Source organism: Schistocerca nitens, chromosome 7 (genome assembly GCF_023898315.1).
Source record: "Schistocerca nitens isolate TAMUIC-IGC-003100 chromosome 7, iqSchNite1.1, whole genome shotgun sequence".
NCBI classification, from domain to species: domain Eukaryota; kingdom Metazoa; phylum Arthropoda; class Insecta; order Orthoptera; family Acrididae; genus Schistocerca; species Schistocerca nitens.
Genome location: NC_064620.1, coordinates 503457806 through 503472926, shown reverse-complemented (window position 1 = coordinate 503472926; position 15121 = coordinate 503457806). Strand labels below are relative to the sequence as shown.

The 15121-nt window shown below is 44.3% G+C and overlaps 1 protein-coding gene across 1 annotated transcript in view; it reads right to left on the bottom strand.

Annotated features, from left to right (window-relative positions):
* The window catches only part of LOC126195708 (uncharacterized), a 124686-nt gene that overhangs the window by 20015 nt on the left and 89550 nt on the right, over positions 1 to 15121 (bottom strand). Inside the window, exon 6 of the mRNA XM_049934337.1 lies at positions 13965 to 14064. Coding sequence (XP_049790294.1) covers positions 13965 to 14064 — 100 coding nt within the window. The remainder of the gene's footprint in view (positions 1 to 13964; positions 14065 to 15121) is intronic.

The following is a 15121-nucleotide window of genomic DNA, read 5'->3' as shown; positions in this document are numbered from 1 at the left end:
ATCGCGACTCAGCATCTCCGCTATATGGTGAGTAGCAACTTTCCTTCTCATATATATATATATATATATATATATATATATATATATATGTGTGTGTGTGTGTGTGTGTGTGTGTGTGTGTGTGTGTGTGTGTGTGCACGACACAGGAAATAGCAAAATGGCACTAACTGGCACTAATTTAGTGGGGACAGGATTGGAAAAGTATAATTATGCACTTTATTTCAAGCAAGAAAAATTGGGGAGAACTCTCCCACTGTCCAGATGACATTCATTGTGTTTGGACCGTTCCAAATGATGGCTTCTGCACCTACCACATAGCCGCCATTTTCAAACAGAAACAATCTGCCACCATTGGTGCCACCACCTCTGCTGCCACACCTGCCAACTGCCCCTACGTAGGATTCACAACACATACATTACTTCACTGGCAGACGGGTAGCCCAAGGAAGCAGTCTTAAACAGATACTAATACTCGAAGAGAACAACACACAAAAGCCAACTAACATCAGAGTGTTCACTTACGAAACTTACTAAAGCAGAGTACATGGGCGACTTTGTGATGTAGTCTGGATACGCTACCTGATCAAAAGTATCTGGACATACAGTAGTGGATATTAAAATGTGATGTGTATACAGCTGGGATCACATGCCTTATTTAGAAAGAAAATTTCGACTGAAAACGCTGGGGCTTGCTCGGTGGAACTGCAGTGCAATGAGACTGTTTCTTTATAAGGTAGAGACACTGCGTGCACTGCATCTGTCAGTCACAGTCTGGAATAGCGCTATGTACAATCGTCTTTCCTATATTCTCTGGCACACTGATGCTGTAAGATTCCTCTCAATACCTTTATTTGAAAGAACAGTGCAACGTACTAAACAGCAAAACATTTAGTCGTTAAAACTTAGACTTCAGGATCATTCCATTTTACTTAGAATCACACCCAAATATATTGTGTAGGCTGCTACAGTAAGAATCTAGACTGAGCGTAGTGTGGATCGTCTTCTTTACAGTGTCTGTACATACTCAGACGAAGGACGAAATAATTTCATTATAATATCGTGTATATCATGTGGAAGTGTGAGAGCAAGACAGTATTTTATCACTGCAACACATCAAAGATGCGGACCCCCCATTCCCCCAACATAATCTAGTGCAATACCCATGAGATATTTATCAAAAGGGGTAGTAAATACACATTGAACAGCTAGTACCATGGGCAGGGCTAAGCGCAGCTTACAAAGAATCTACCCATGTCAGTTAAGTATCAAATGAGATCCAATGTATAGCATAAATTTCCACCATCCCAATAACAGTACATCCGCTACATTCCTACATGCACAGGATTGTGGATATGCCGGAAACATTGGTATGCATTTGTTGTGTATGTGTTGGTCGCACAGGTATTCTGTTTTTATTTGTTGTCCTTGTATGTGACAGTGTGAAATTACGCAGAATCCCAGACACACGTTCGGCCACTACGGGTGACATTATTGTCACTTTGATAGAGCAGATAAAAGTAATGTCAGCGTTAAATTTCCAGCAACAGCGGGAAAAAGAGGAGCCTCACAGGTAGGCAGAAGCTTCACAAGCTGTGGTGCAGCAATAACGACCAGGGTCTCAGGAAGCCAAGGCAGTGGTGTGTGTAAGCTCCTCTTCTCGATATTGCAGCAACTACATTAATACACTACTGGCCATTAAAATTGCTACACCGAGAAGAAATGCAGATGATAAACGACTATTCATTGGACAAATATACTAGAACTGACATGTGATTACATTTTCACGCAATTTGGGTGCATAGATCCTCAGAAATCAGTACCCAGAACAACCACATCTGGCCGTAATACCGGCCTTGATACGCCGGGACATATGAGTCAAACAGAGCTTGGATGGCGTGTACAGGTACAGCTGCCCATGCAGCTTCAACACTATACCACAGTTCATCAAGAGTAGTGACTGACGTATTGTGACGAGCCAGTAGCTCGGCCACCATTGACCAGATGTTTTCAATTGGTGAGAGATCTGGAGAATGTGCTGGCCGGGGCAGCACTCGAACATGATGGTAGCATTTCTCCCCCTTACACGAGGCATTAAAACAACGTTTCACCAGGCAACGCCAGTCAACTGCTGTTTGTGTATGAGAAATCGGTTGGAAACTTTCCTCATGTCAGCACGTTTTCTGTATCCAGAAAGGCCCGTACAGGACCTGCAACATGCGGTCGTGCATTATCCTGCTGAAATGTAGGGTTTCGCAGGGATCGAATGAAGGGTAGAGCCACGGGTCGTAACACATCTGAAATGTAACGTCCACTTTTCAAAGTGCCGTCAGTGCGAACAAGAGGTGACCGAGACGTGTAACCAATGGCACCCCATACCATCACGCCGGGTGATACGCCAGTATAGCAATGACGAATACACGCTTCCAATGTGCGTTCACCGCGATGTCGCCAAACACGGATGCTACCATCACGATGCTGTAAACATAACCTGGATTCATCTGAAAAAAATGACGTTTTGCCATTCGTGCACCCAGGTTCGTCGTTGACTACACCATCGCAGGCGCTCCTGTCTGTGATGCAGCGTCAAGGGTAACCGCAGCCATGGTCTCCGAGCTGATAGTCCATGCTACTACAAACGTCGTCTAACTATTCGTGCATATGGTTGTTGTCTTGCAAACGTCCCCATCTGATGACTCAGGGATCGAGACGTGGCTGCATGAACCGTTACAGCCATGCGGATAAGATGCCTGTCATCTCGACTGCTAGTAATACGAGGCCGTTGGGATCCAGCACGGCGTTCCGTATTACCCTTCTGAACCCACCGATTCCATATTCTGTTGGATCTCGACCAACGCGAGCAGCAATGTCGCGATACGATAAGCCGCAATCGCGATAGGCTACAATACGACCTTTATCAAAGTCGGAAACGTGATCGTACGCATTTCTCCCCCTTACATGAGGCATTAAAACAACGTTTCACCAGGCAACGCCAGTCAACTGCTGTTTGTGTATGAGAAATCGGTTGGAAACTTTCCTCATGTCAGCACGTTGTAGGTGTCGCCACCGGCGCCAACCTTGTGTGAATGCTCTAAAAAGCTAATCATTTGCATATCACAGCATCTTCTTCCTGGCGGTTAAATTTCGCATCTGTAGCACGTCATATTCGTGGTGTGGCAATTTTAATGTCCAGGTGTGTAATACTTCTGACATGTCAACAAAGGACGTAACTGTGTTCATCGACGATGTTAAGGCTACCAAAACAAAAAGTGGTTGGTCTGAAGAGGTTATTCTCCAAGTGGCTAATTTACGATTGAAAGGAGAGGAAAAGATGTATGTGTTGTACCACAAATTTTTCGGCAAAGGAGTAACATTCCAGTGATTAGATTATGGGTTATGGCAACATCATGATAATCAAAACAACACAAGTTTTTCCTGGGAAAAGCTGAGTACCTCAGTACAGAAACGTAAGGAATCGGTCAAACCTTTTCAGATAGAATCTAGAGTATCAGTGCACAGAGAGACTATCTGACGCAAGATGCGAAAGCAGATAGTGTCCTGCTGTGGGTACCCGAGAATAAGGTTTTGGTCGTCTTTCTATGCAGTATCCCCACAGGTATGTCAGGTAGGATAAGGATGGAAGATCTCAGGGATCTGGCGGCGGCTTTTAGGGTCGTAATAGATTTAGACGAGACTGACATTGCTAATGGAATACGAACACACCGCCCTTTTTTTCCATTTTTTCCTCACACAAGTGAAGTGTTATGGATGTGGGTGTAAAGGTCACATGTGGAACCAGTGACAGCAAACTGGATACTATGAGCATGCCAAGTTGGACACTGAGCACTGGATTGTGGGAAACGTAGCAAGAAAAAACAACAAAAGCATTCATTAAATAGAAGCAGGAGTGCTCCAACCATCGGAAGGCATTCCCAAGCACATAACATTGTACAAATGCTCCTTGTCAGGCTATGTAAAAGGCAAGGAACATAATTTCTGGGGGGAGGGGGGGGGGAGGCACCAGTATACGTTCCAGTTATCAGTCTGGACTTTATAGGTAGGAGGAAACTGGTGCCCCCACATCATAAAGTGCGTGGAGTTGGTGGTAACTATGCAAATTTGTTGCGTATGACATTGCTCGGTTTCAGTACTGGAACCAGAGATTTTCATGAGTGTATGGAATGTAACCATATGTGGGTGAAATGTGTTCAGCTTTTCTTGAGCTAGAAGTACTCAATGAACATCTTTTGCAGTATACAGTGGAACTCAATGGGACTTTGTTTCCATTAGTGATACAGCTGCAAGTAAGGCAATGTCACAAGGCGCACCCCTCATGAAGGTGTTGCTGACGTGTCACTGGATGCGGATATGGAGGGGCATGTGGTCAGCACACCGCTCTCCCTGCTGTATGTCAGGTTACGAGACTTCTCAGTCAAGTAGCTCCTCAATTTGCCTCACAAGGGCTGAGAGCACCCCGACTGCCAACAGCGCTCGGTAGACCGGACGGTCACCCATGCAAGTGCTAGCCCAGCCCGACAGCGTTTCACTTCGGTGATCTAACGGGAACCGGTGTTACCACTGTTGCCCTACTATAGGAAGCATTATATGTGGTAGAGCCAATGAAGGAAAATGAAGGCTTAGACAGAATGCATCGCTTTGTGCATAAAAGCATAGCACGTGTAAGTAATATTAATAGTGAATTTATTATTCCTGTAAGCACAGATAACTTTCGCCTAGACAAGGTTAGACTGTAAAAGGGCCTAATGATAGCCACTTTCGAGGTATTATATGAGGATGATATTGATAGATCATATGAAGAGCCGCAAACAAACCGTTGATGCATCAGCACTACCAAAAAAAGTGGATCACTTGCGAGGCAGTTATCGGCAGGTAATGGAATGTTTCCTACTATGCTTTAGCGATTTATTTAACACCAAGGGTCCTTTATCAGCTACACCTGTTGTCCACTGTGTACCTACAGGTAATAATGCGCCAGTTTACAGGACATTATTCCACATAGTGAAGCACCTCCAAACCGTAATGGAAGAGTTTATAGATCAAGAGTTAGTGGAAGGTATAACAGAGTACAGTGCTACCCCGTGGGGTGCAAATATTGTTGTGGTGCCAAAGAAAGTAAACAGGTGGTGGCATGAAGTACAGATTGTGCTGTGATTAATGCTACTTAAATGTGAAGACTGTGATGGATATATATATTTGATTCCGAAAACCACGGAAATGTTAGAGAACCTTAGACAGTGCCAGTACTTCACAACATTAGATCCGAGAAGAGGGTATTACCAGCTAGAGGTAGCCCCAAGATACTGACCAAAGATCGCTTTCAAGCTTCCACGAGGAAATTACCAGTGCAGATGGATGCCATTTGGGCTGAAAAAAACGCAGTCGTGTTCAAGAGGTTATTAGATGACGTTCTAGATGGTTTATAGCCGAAAACTTTCATGATGTATTTCGACGATATCATTCTATTTTTGAAAGATATGCCAGAGCATGTGAGGTATTTGGAAGACGTATTCAACAGGAATGTATCTGAACATTTAACGCTTATTATAGGCAAGTGTCATTTTGTGCAAACACAGATGAAGTACTTTCGCCATGTTATTAGTGGGAAAGGTGTTCAAACTGCATCTCTTCTATCAGTTTGGTGAAAGAGTATGATATGTTAACCTTTGTATCTGTCAATAGAAAGTTCTTCCAATAGTGTTTGAGCTGCAGTTGGTTATGTGGTTAGTGCTTTGTTTATTAAAAATAAATTCTTTATAATTCTTTCTTCCCATGTTTAGCGATGAATCGAATTTTAAGTAGAATATGTTTAGCGCAAATTCAAGATGTGTGTGTTATAGTGACCTTCCATACCCTATAGAGTTCGCCAAATTTCGCATTACTGACGGCTATTCTGATTTTGTTACTGCCTATTCACAGCAAACATTTTTTCTATCCCATTTGTTTACCTAACTACACTGCTAACATAGACAACCAAATACAATTTTTCAGTCAGTGTTCAAACAATGTAATGCGATTTCTTGCAGTTTTATTTTCTCTCAGCTCCTTGGTCTTCTCCAAGAACCTAGGCTTCACTCTCTAATTGTTTTACTTTCTTCTTAATGTTATTTAGAAACAGGAATTTATCAAAGTGAATCTATCAACGTGGGTAATTTTATTGAATCCGATTATACTCTTGCTCATACCTTGCCCTATTTCTTTTATCATTTATACCTGTACTGACTTCAGAGGCCTAAAACGGATCATGTTGCAATCCCTTTGTCTAAAACATATGGAAAGGTACCGAGGGGTTATTTGCGTGCAGTTTCATCGATGTCAAGGAAGACCATGTGGCTAAATTCGTATCTCCTAAGCGTAGTAGAGTTGGATTCAGATGATTGTTACCGGGTATTATTAGTTTATTGTGGTACTTGAGAAGTCTATATGATTCGTATAAAATTTGCAATTTTTGAAATAAGAGGACTATTACGTTACTGTCAAATAAATTACGTAATTCGAGTACATAGCGATACCTGTAACATACGCAATGCTAAATTTCGGCAGCAATAGAAGTGGAAAGCTCAAACCAACAAATCTATAGAGTACCAATCAAATGTTTCGATTTGTAACTGTAATTCTGAGAATCAACTGTGTAATTAGGAAACAAACTATATACGGTAGTTTTGCTTCAATTTCATGTGAGCACCAATCATGTAATTGTGATTAAGAGAGCTGGAGTTAGGGAAAAGACTGAAGGACATGTAAAGGTGGTAATTTTAAGGTTACAAGAAGCACAGAAATAAGGTAAAACTGAAAACTTATTTTTTGGTGTTCCACAGATTGAAAGTATTATTTAAAATAGATTTTTCGGTACATAATGAGCTGTTTTTAAAAGTACTTTAATTGCTAGGTCGGTATGTGAGCATATAGGCTTCATCACAGGCATCTGGAAGAGAGAACAAACAAATAAATGTATACATATCGATGTGTATTAATTAGAACAATTGGTATACATTATTTTACAGACATAAGGCTACTTGCAAGTCCGCATCAAATCATGCTTGTGTCAGGTATGACATCTTTATGATGTTAAAGTTGATGTGGATCCAGGACACGGAGAACCCAATGGATACTTAAAATCCAATTATAACCATGCATACATTTTCATGATAGGGTGAATTATCTATCGTGTGAATATGTTATAGCTGTTAAAATACTAAAATGACACATATGTTGGTCGCATTGGTCACTAATGCACAGTATTAAAACTTAAAACTGCTGGTACGGAAAAGTCTTACATTAATGTTTTCATGTTAGCTCTGAGATCATGTCAGGATGCATTTGTGACTTGCACTCATTATATGTACTTAATACCGTGCTTGCCCAAACAGTATTTAAGTGTTGAATCTATAAAAAGTGTATATGAACAGAATACATAGAGAGATAAACTGTAGGTAGATGAACGAAATACGATGAATTCTGTTTATCGTATGACGAGGTTGTCAACTCAGACCTGGATTTAAGGTGAAAGCAACATATCTTGTAAAATTTAGTCAATTTTATTTTCACGCAAATGGAGGAAACTGGAATACCAAAATCTTTTGTTAAAACACGGTATATACACCTTACTTCATACCTCTGTCTGTTTACAAAAGACGCTGTCTGGGTGTTTCGACACAAAAGTGTATATCTGTAGTCTGGGATATTCATTAATTATCCTTGATCTCCCATACGAAGAATAGTAGTTATTCACAGAATTCTTGCTCTCTCTTACATGAAACACAGATTTTATTGTATTACGTCCATCTTTCTCAGTGAGTTGTTTGTGATAGTTAACATATTCTTTCTCATATACTTTTATATGTTCTGACCTTACTATTTCTCCAAGCGTGGTATTCAGTACATATAATAAGTAAATATCACAGATGTTTCTAGGTATCATCTCAGAGGTAACAAGACACCCAAAATACAAGATTGAAAAGCCTGACCACCAGATCAATGTTTTCATCACTTTACAGCCATGCCCAAGACGACCAAGATGTGTGGCCACTTAGCGCATGAATGCTATAACATGTACACACGAGAAGCTGCATACCACGTAGGTCATACAGATAGTGGACCTTATAGTGGTAACGTAGATATCCTTACAACTAGGTTGTAAGTATCTAGATTTACGTCAGTTTCTTCATAAAGATATGACACTTGACGCACACATAATTCGATATACACTCCTGGAAATGGAAAAAAGAACACATTGACACCGGTGTGTCAGACCCACCATACTTGCTCCGGACACTGCGAGAGGGCTGTACAAGCAATGATCACACGCACGGCACAGCGGACACACCAGGAACCGCGGTGTTGGCCGTCGAATGGCGCTAGCTGCGCAGCATTTGTGCACCGCCGCCGTCAGTGTCAGCCAGTTTGCCGTGGCATACGGAGCTCCATCGCAGTCTTTAACACTGGTAGCATGCCGCGACAGCGTGGACGTGAACCGTATGTGCAGTTGACGGACTTTGAGCGAGGGCGTATAGTGGGCATGCGGGAGGCCGGGTGGACGTACCGCCGAATTGCTCAACACGTGGGGCGTGAGGTCTCCACAGTACATCGATGTTGTCGCCAGTGGTCGGCGGAAGGTGCACGTGCCCGTCGACCTGGGACCGGACCGCAGCGACGCACGGATGCACGCCAAGACCGTAGGATCCTACGCAGTGCCGTAGGGGACCGCACCGCCACTTCCCAGCAAATTAGGGATACTGTTGCTCCTGGGATATCGGCGAGGACCATTCGCAACCGTCTCCATGAAGCTGGGCTACGGTCCCGCACACCGTTAGGCCGTCTTCCGCTCACGTCCCAACATCGCGCAGCCCGCCTCCAGTGGTGTCGCGACAGGCGTGAATGGAGGGACGAATGGAGACGTGTCGTCTTCAGCGATGAGAGTCGCTTCTGCCTTGGTGCCAATGATGGTCGTATGCGTGTTTGGCGCCGTGCAGGTGAGCGCCACAATCAGGACTGCATACGACCGAGGCACACAGGGCCAACACCCGGCATCATGGTGTGGGGAGCGATCTCCTACACTGGCCGTACACCACTGGTGATCGTCGAGGGGACACTGAATAGTGCACGGTACATCCAAACCGTCATCGAACCCATTGTTCTACCATTCCTAGACCGGCAAGGGAGCTTGCTGTTCCAACAGGACAATGCACGTCCGCATGTATCCTGTGCCACCCAATGTGCTCTAGGAGGTGTAAGTCAACTACCCTGGCCAACAAGATCTCCGGATCTGTCCCCCCTTTCGCATGTTTGGGACTGGATGAAGCGTCGTCTCACGCGGTCTGCACGTCCAGCACGAACGCTGGTCCAACTGAGGCGCCAGGTGGAAATGGCATGGCAAGCCGTTCCACAGGACTGCATCCAGCATCTCTACGATCGTCTCCATGGGAGAATAGCAGCCTGCATTGTTGCGAAAGGTGGATATACACTGTACTAGTGCCGACATTGTGCATGCTCTGTTGCCTGTGTCTATGTGCCTGTGGTTCTGTCAGTGTGATCATGTGATGTATCTGACCCCAGGAATGTGTCAACAAAGTTTCCCCTTCCTGGGACAATGAATTCACGGTGTTCTTATTTCAATTTCCAGGAGTGTAGATGTACACAATTTTAAGTAACGTTACATTTCTACAGTAGCATACACAAAAATGTTCTTATGTTATAAACGTCGATACGTACACATTTGTTTATTTCTCCTCTGTATCCATTTAATTCACCAGCAATTCTCAGAAATTGATTGTTAAATACTGTACCTGTATCTCATTTATCAATAACAGAATTATTTTTACTACGAACTTACTTTATACCGTCGAACTTGTGCTGCTGACGAGACACTTCCTTCACAACTGACGATATGGTTTTAATTTTATCCTGTGAATTAGCTATTCTATCTGCCTACCACGTACTCTTTGCCTACCCAATAATATTTTTAAGCACCATACAATACTGTCTGCAATGGGCTACTGTAGCTTGATTGAGACTACTTCTAACATTGTGATATAATTCCCACTTTGTTCTACATGATATCATTATCCCGCTAGTCAGCCACCCGGGCTGCCTGTTACTGCAAGTACCCCGTTTAGAACGTTCTAATGGAAAGCAACTCTCAAAGAGCATGAGAAATGTGTTAAGGAAAGCATTATATTTTTCATCTATGTTGTCGGCACTATAAACATCCTGCCACTCTTGTTCCTTGGTAAGGTTTAAAAAACTCTCTACTGCTGTTGGATTAACGTTCCAGCATAGTTTGTAATTACCTCGTATATGTGACATTTGTTTGAGTACAAAAGCCTTTTAGTATTAGAATTTGTGCAAAATGGTTTGAATGGCCATTCACCCTTTTACTAACAGAATGCCCATCTAATAACGAAGAATGAATAAGAATATTGTCTATGGCTGCACCCTAATTAGAAAGAGCACAGTCTGCATCAGATCGTATGAATTTATGAGATCTATCAACATCCTTTTTCTTGCACCATTAAATACAAAATTTATACTGAAGTCACCACATATAACTGGTTTCTGGTACTTCCTACAAAATGAATCAAGAACCCTCTCTAGCTTGAGCAGAAATGCTCTAAGTCAGTGTTATGGGACCTATAAACAACAATAATTAGAATTTTAGTTTCACTAAATTCAACTGCCCCTGCACAACATCAAAATATCTGTTCAGTGCAGCGCCGTGATAGTCTATGCACTCAAATGGAGTATTGTTTTCTACGTACATAGCCACTCCCCCAACCCCCAAGGAACTCCTTGAAAAACAGCGCCGCTTCCGGGATGAGGGGGAAGCGCCGGTCTCAGATCGAATCTGTTCGGCTGATCGATGACTGGGTCGGTGTGGCTTTTAGGCGGTTTCCCACATTATACTTGCCGTTACTAAAGTCACGTCTCAGCTACACGATTCGTAAATATCTAGAAAAAAAAAATTCACTCACTTTCACATGAACAACGCAGACAGTTGGGGTACATACATTCCGTCACAGGTTGGTGATTTGGGGGGGGGGGTTAGAGGGTGGCGGCAATGCTACCCAGGTGATTTCGCAAACATACCCAGTAGATAAATACTTCGGATGATTCAGGAGACGCTGCTGCATGTTCACGACTGGGGAATGGAAGTAGAATTCTTCTGGTTACCAGGGCATGTCGGAATCAGGGAAATGAGGACGTTTGTGTAGCAGCCACAGAAGCTTGTCAGAGACACGTTTAGAATCATGTGCTGCCCCCTTACGGTCCATTTTATTGCTTCTGAATCGGGCATGCCAAGCCGCGCAGAATGACTGGAAGTGACGGAAGTCAACTGACCGACCCTGGGGATCCTCCTTCCGGTCACGGAGAAGACAAGTTGCACTGACGCATCACCAAATAATTCACTCTCCTGTGAACCACGACGTCTTGCTCCAAAGTGAAGACCAACCAGTTTGTAAGGCTTGTGGTATTATATTTCAATTTATCTCTTTTTTATGAGCGTCTTTTATATATTTCGACAAGACGACAGCAGTTTATTTAAGTGCAGACCTGCCGACTATTTTAGCTCATGACGACACGTTTTAAAGTTACGTAAATTGTCTATTATAAACTGTTAGGATGGAGATCGTAGCGTGTTGCACAATGGCTGGGGCTTCCATTTTTTATTAGCGATCATCCAGCCACATGTATCTGCTATAGTACTTTGGTGTTCCCCTCTTTGAGCTCTCTCTCTCTCGTGTATGTGTGTGTTTCCCCACAAGGGAAAATTTCGAAAATAAATTATCATTTTCTTTCTACAATTTTTCCCCACTCTTACTGATTTGAACAACATTCGTCTCCCCAGACTTTAGTACAATCGCCAAAGTCCTCGACGTCGTGAGCCCAATAATTATACACTACTGGCCATTAAAATTGCTACACCAGGAAGATGACGTGCTACAGACGCGAAATTTAACCGACAGGAAGAAGATGTTGTGATATGCAAATGATTAGCTTTTGAGAGCTTTCACAAAAGGTTGGCGCCGGTGACGACACCCATAAAGTGCTGACATGAGGAAACTTTCCAACCGATTTCTCATGCACAAACAGCAGTTGACCGGCGTTGCCTGGTGAAACGTTATTGTGATGCCTCGTGTACGGAGGAGAAATGCGTATCATCAACGTTTCTGACTTTGATAAAGGTCGGATTGTAGCCTATCGCGATTGCGGTTTAACGTATCGCGACATTGCTGCTCGCGTTGGTCGAGATCCAATGACTGTTAGCAGAATATGGAATCGGTGGGTTCAGGAGGGTAATACGGAACGCCGTGCTGGATCCCAACGGCCTCGTACCACTAGCAGTCGAGATGACAGGCATCTTATCCGCATGGCTGTAACGGATCGTGCAGCAACGTCTCGATCCATGAGTCAGCAGATGGGGACGTTTGCAAGACAACAACCATCTTCACGAACAGTTCGACGACGTTTGCAGCAGCATGGACTATCAGCTCGGAGACCATGGCTGCGGTTGCCCTTGACGCTGCACCACAGATAGGAGCGCCTGCGATGGTGTACTCAACGACGAACCTCGGTGCACGAATGGCAAAACTTCATTTTTTCGGATGAATCCAGGTTCTGTTTACAGCAGCATGATGGTAGCATCCGTGTTTGGCGACATCGCGGTGAACGCACATTGGAAGCGTCTATTCGTTATCGCCATACTGGCGTATCACCCGGCGTGATGGTATGGGGTGCCATTGGTTACACGTCTCGTTCACGTCTTCTTCGTATTGGCGGCACTTTGAACAGTGGACGTTACATTTCAGATGTGTTACGACCCGTGGCTCTACCCATCATTCGATCCCTGCGAAACCGTACATTTCAGCAGCATAACGCACGACCACATGTTGCAGGTCCTGTACGGGCCTTTCTGGATACAGAAAATGTTCGACTGCTGCCCTGGTCAGCACATTCTCTGTGGTGTCACCGCCAGACACCACACTTGCTAGGTGGTAGCCTTTAAATCGGCCGCGGTCCGTTAGTATACGTCGGACCCGCGTGTCGCCACTATCAGTGATTGCAGACCGAGCGCCGCCACACGGCAGGTCTAGTCTAGAGAGACTCCCTAGCACTCGCCCCAGTTGTACAGCCGACTTGCTAGCGACGGTTCACTGACTACATACGCTCTCATTTGCCGAGACGACAGTTTAGCATAGCCTTCAGCTACGTCAATTGCTACGACCTAGCAAGGCGCCATATTCAGTTACTATTCTGAACAGATAATGTTGTGAATCATGTACCGTCAAGAGCGACGTTCATCATTAATGGATTAAAGTTAAGTATGTCCGCTTTCTGAATTCTAATTCCTTGTCATGTTCCAGACCTCACGTCAGTATAGTTCTTCCCTCCTCACGCCAGCCTGCGTGAGCTAAAACGCGTGCATTTCGGCCTCCGCTAGTAACATGGTGTTGGCTCTTCTGCCAACACAACATTCTCCAGATCTCTCAACAACTGAAAACGTCTGGTCAATGGTGACCGAGCAACTGGCTCGTCGCAATATGCCAGTCACTCTCTTGATGAACTGTGGTATCGTGTTGAAGCTGAATGGGCAGCTGTACCTGTACACGCCATGCAAGCTCTGTTTGACTCAATGCCCAGGCGTATCAAGGCCGTTATTACGGCCAGAGGTAGTTGTTCTGGGTACTGGTTTTTCAGGATCTATGCACCCAAATTGCTTGAAAATGTAATCACATGTCAGTTCTAGTGTAATGTATTTGTCCAATGAATACCCGTTTATCATCTGCATTTCTTATTGGTGTAGCAATTTTAATGGCCAGTAGTGTATCTTTATCATCATCATCATGTAACTAAATTGCTGATGCGTGCCAGTCGTTTAAGATTACATCATATACCTGAGCTCAGCTGTCACCGGAATTCAGGTGGCCGTACATGGGCGAGATGAGCCTTACCTGCGGCTGTAGGGCAGCCAGCCCGGGCCATTGGCGGTCCGGCGCGGCCGCAGGGCCACGCGTGGCGTCCACGCGGCGGAGGCGTGCGACGGCTCCGTCCCTGAAAGCAGAGAGCACGCTCAGCTGCTCATAATTCAGTTATAAAGTGCTCGGTGATTACGTAGTATTCTGCTGGGCAGATAATACAAATTTAAATTACGGGAAGCATAATTCTGTGTCTAAATTGCCTCGAGAAGACAACAAACATTTGTTGAAACCAAATTCTCAAATCATATACTGCCCAATACAATAAAACACGAATGTGATACATTGGATGTACGAGGGCAGTTCAATAAGTAATGCAACACATTTTTTTTCTCGGCCAATTTTGGTTGAAAAATTTCTTGTGGAATATTTTCAAACATTCCTGCTTCGTCTCGTATAGTTTCATTGACTTCCGACAGGTGGCAGCGCTGTACGGTGCTGTTAAAATGGCGTCTGTAACGGATGTGCGTTGCAAACAACGGGCAGTGATCGAGTTTCTTTTGGCGGAAAACCAGGGCATCTCAGATATTCATAGGCGCTTGCAGAATGTCTACGGTGATCTGGCAGTGGACAAAAGCACGGTGAGTCGTTGGGCAAAGCGTGTGTCATCATCGCCGCAAGGTCAAGCAAGACTGTCTGACTGCCGGCCGTGCACAGCTGTGACTCCTGCAATGGCGGAGCGTGCGAACACACTCGTTCGAGATGATCGACGGATCACCATCAAACAACTCAGTGCTCATCTGTGTTGGTAGTGCTGTCACAATTGTTCACCAGTTGGGATATTCAAAGGTTTATCCCCGGTGGGTCCCTTGTTGTCTAACCGAACACCATAAAGAGCAAAGGAGAACCATCTGTGCGGAACTGCTTGCTCGTCATGTGGCTGAGGGTGACAATTTCTTGTCAAAGATTGTTACAGGCGATGAAACATGGGTTCATCACTTCGAACCTGAAACAAAACTGCAATCAATGGAGTGGCGCCACACCCACCCCCATACCAAGAAAAAGTTTAAAGCCATACCCTCAGCCGGTAAAGTCATGGTTACAGTCTTCTGGGACGCTGAAGGGGTTATTCTGTTCGATGTCCTTCCCCATGGTCAAACAATCAACTCTGAAGTGTATTGTGCTACTCTTCA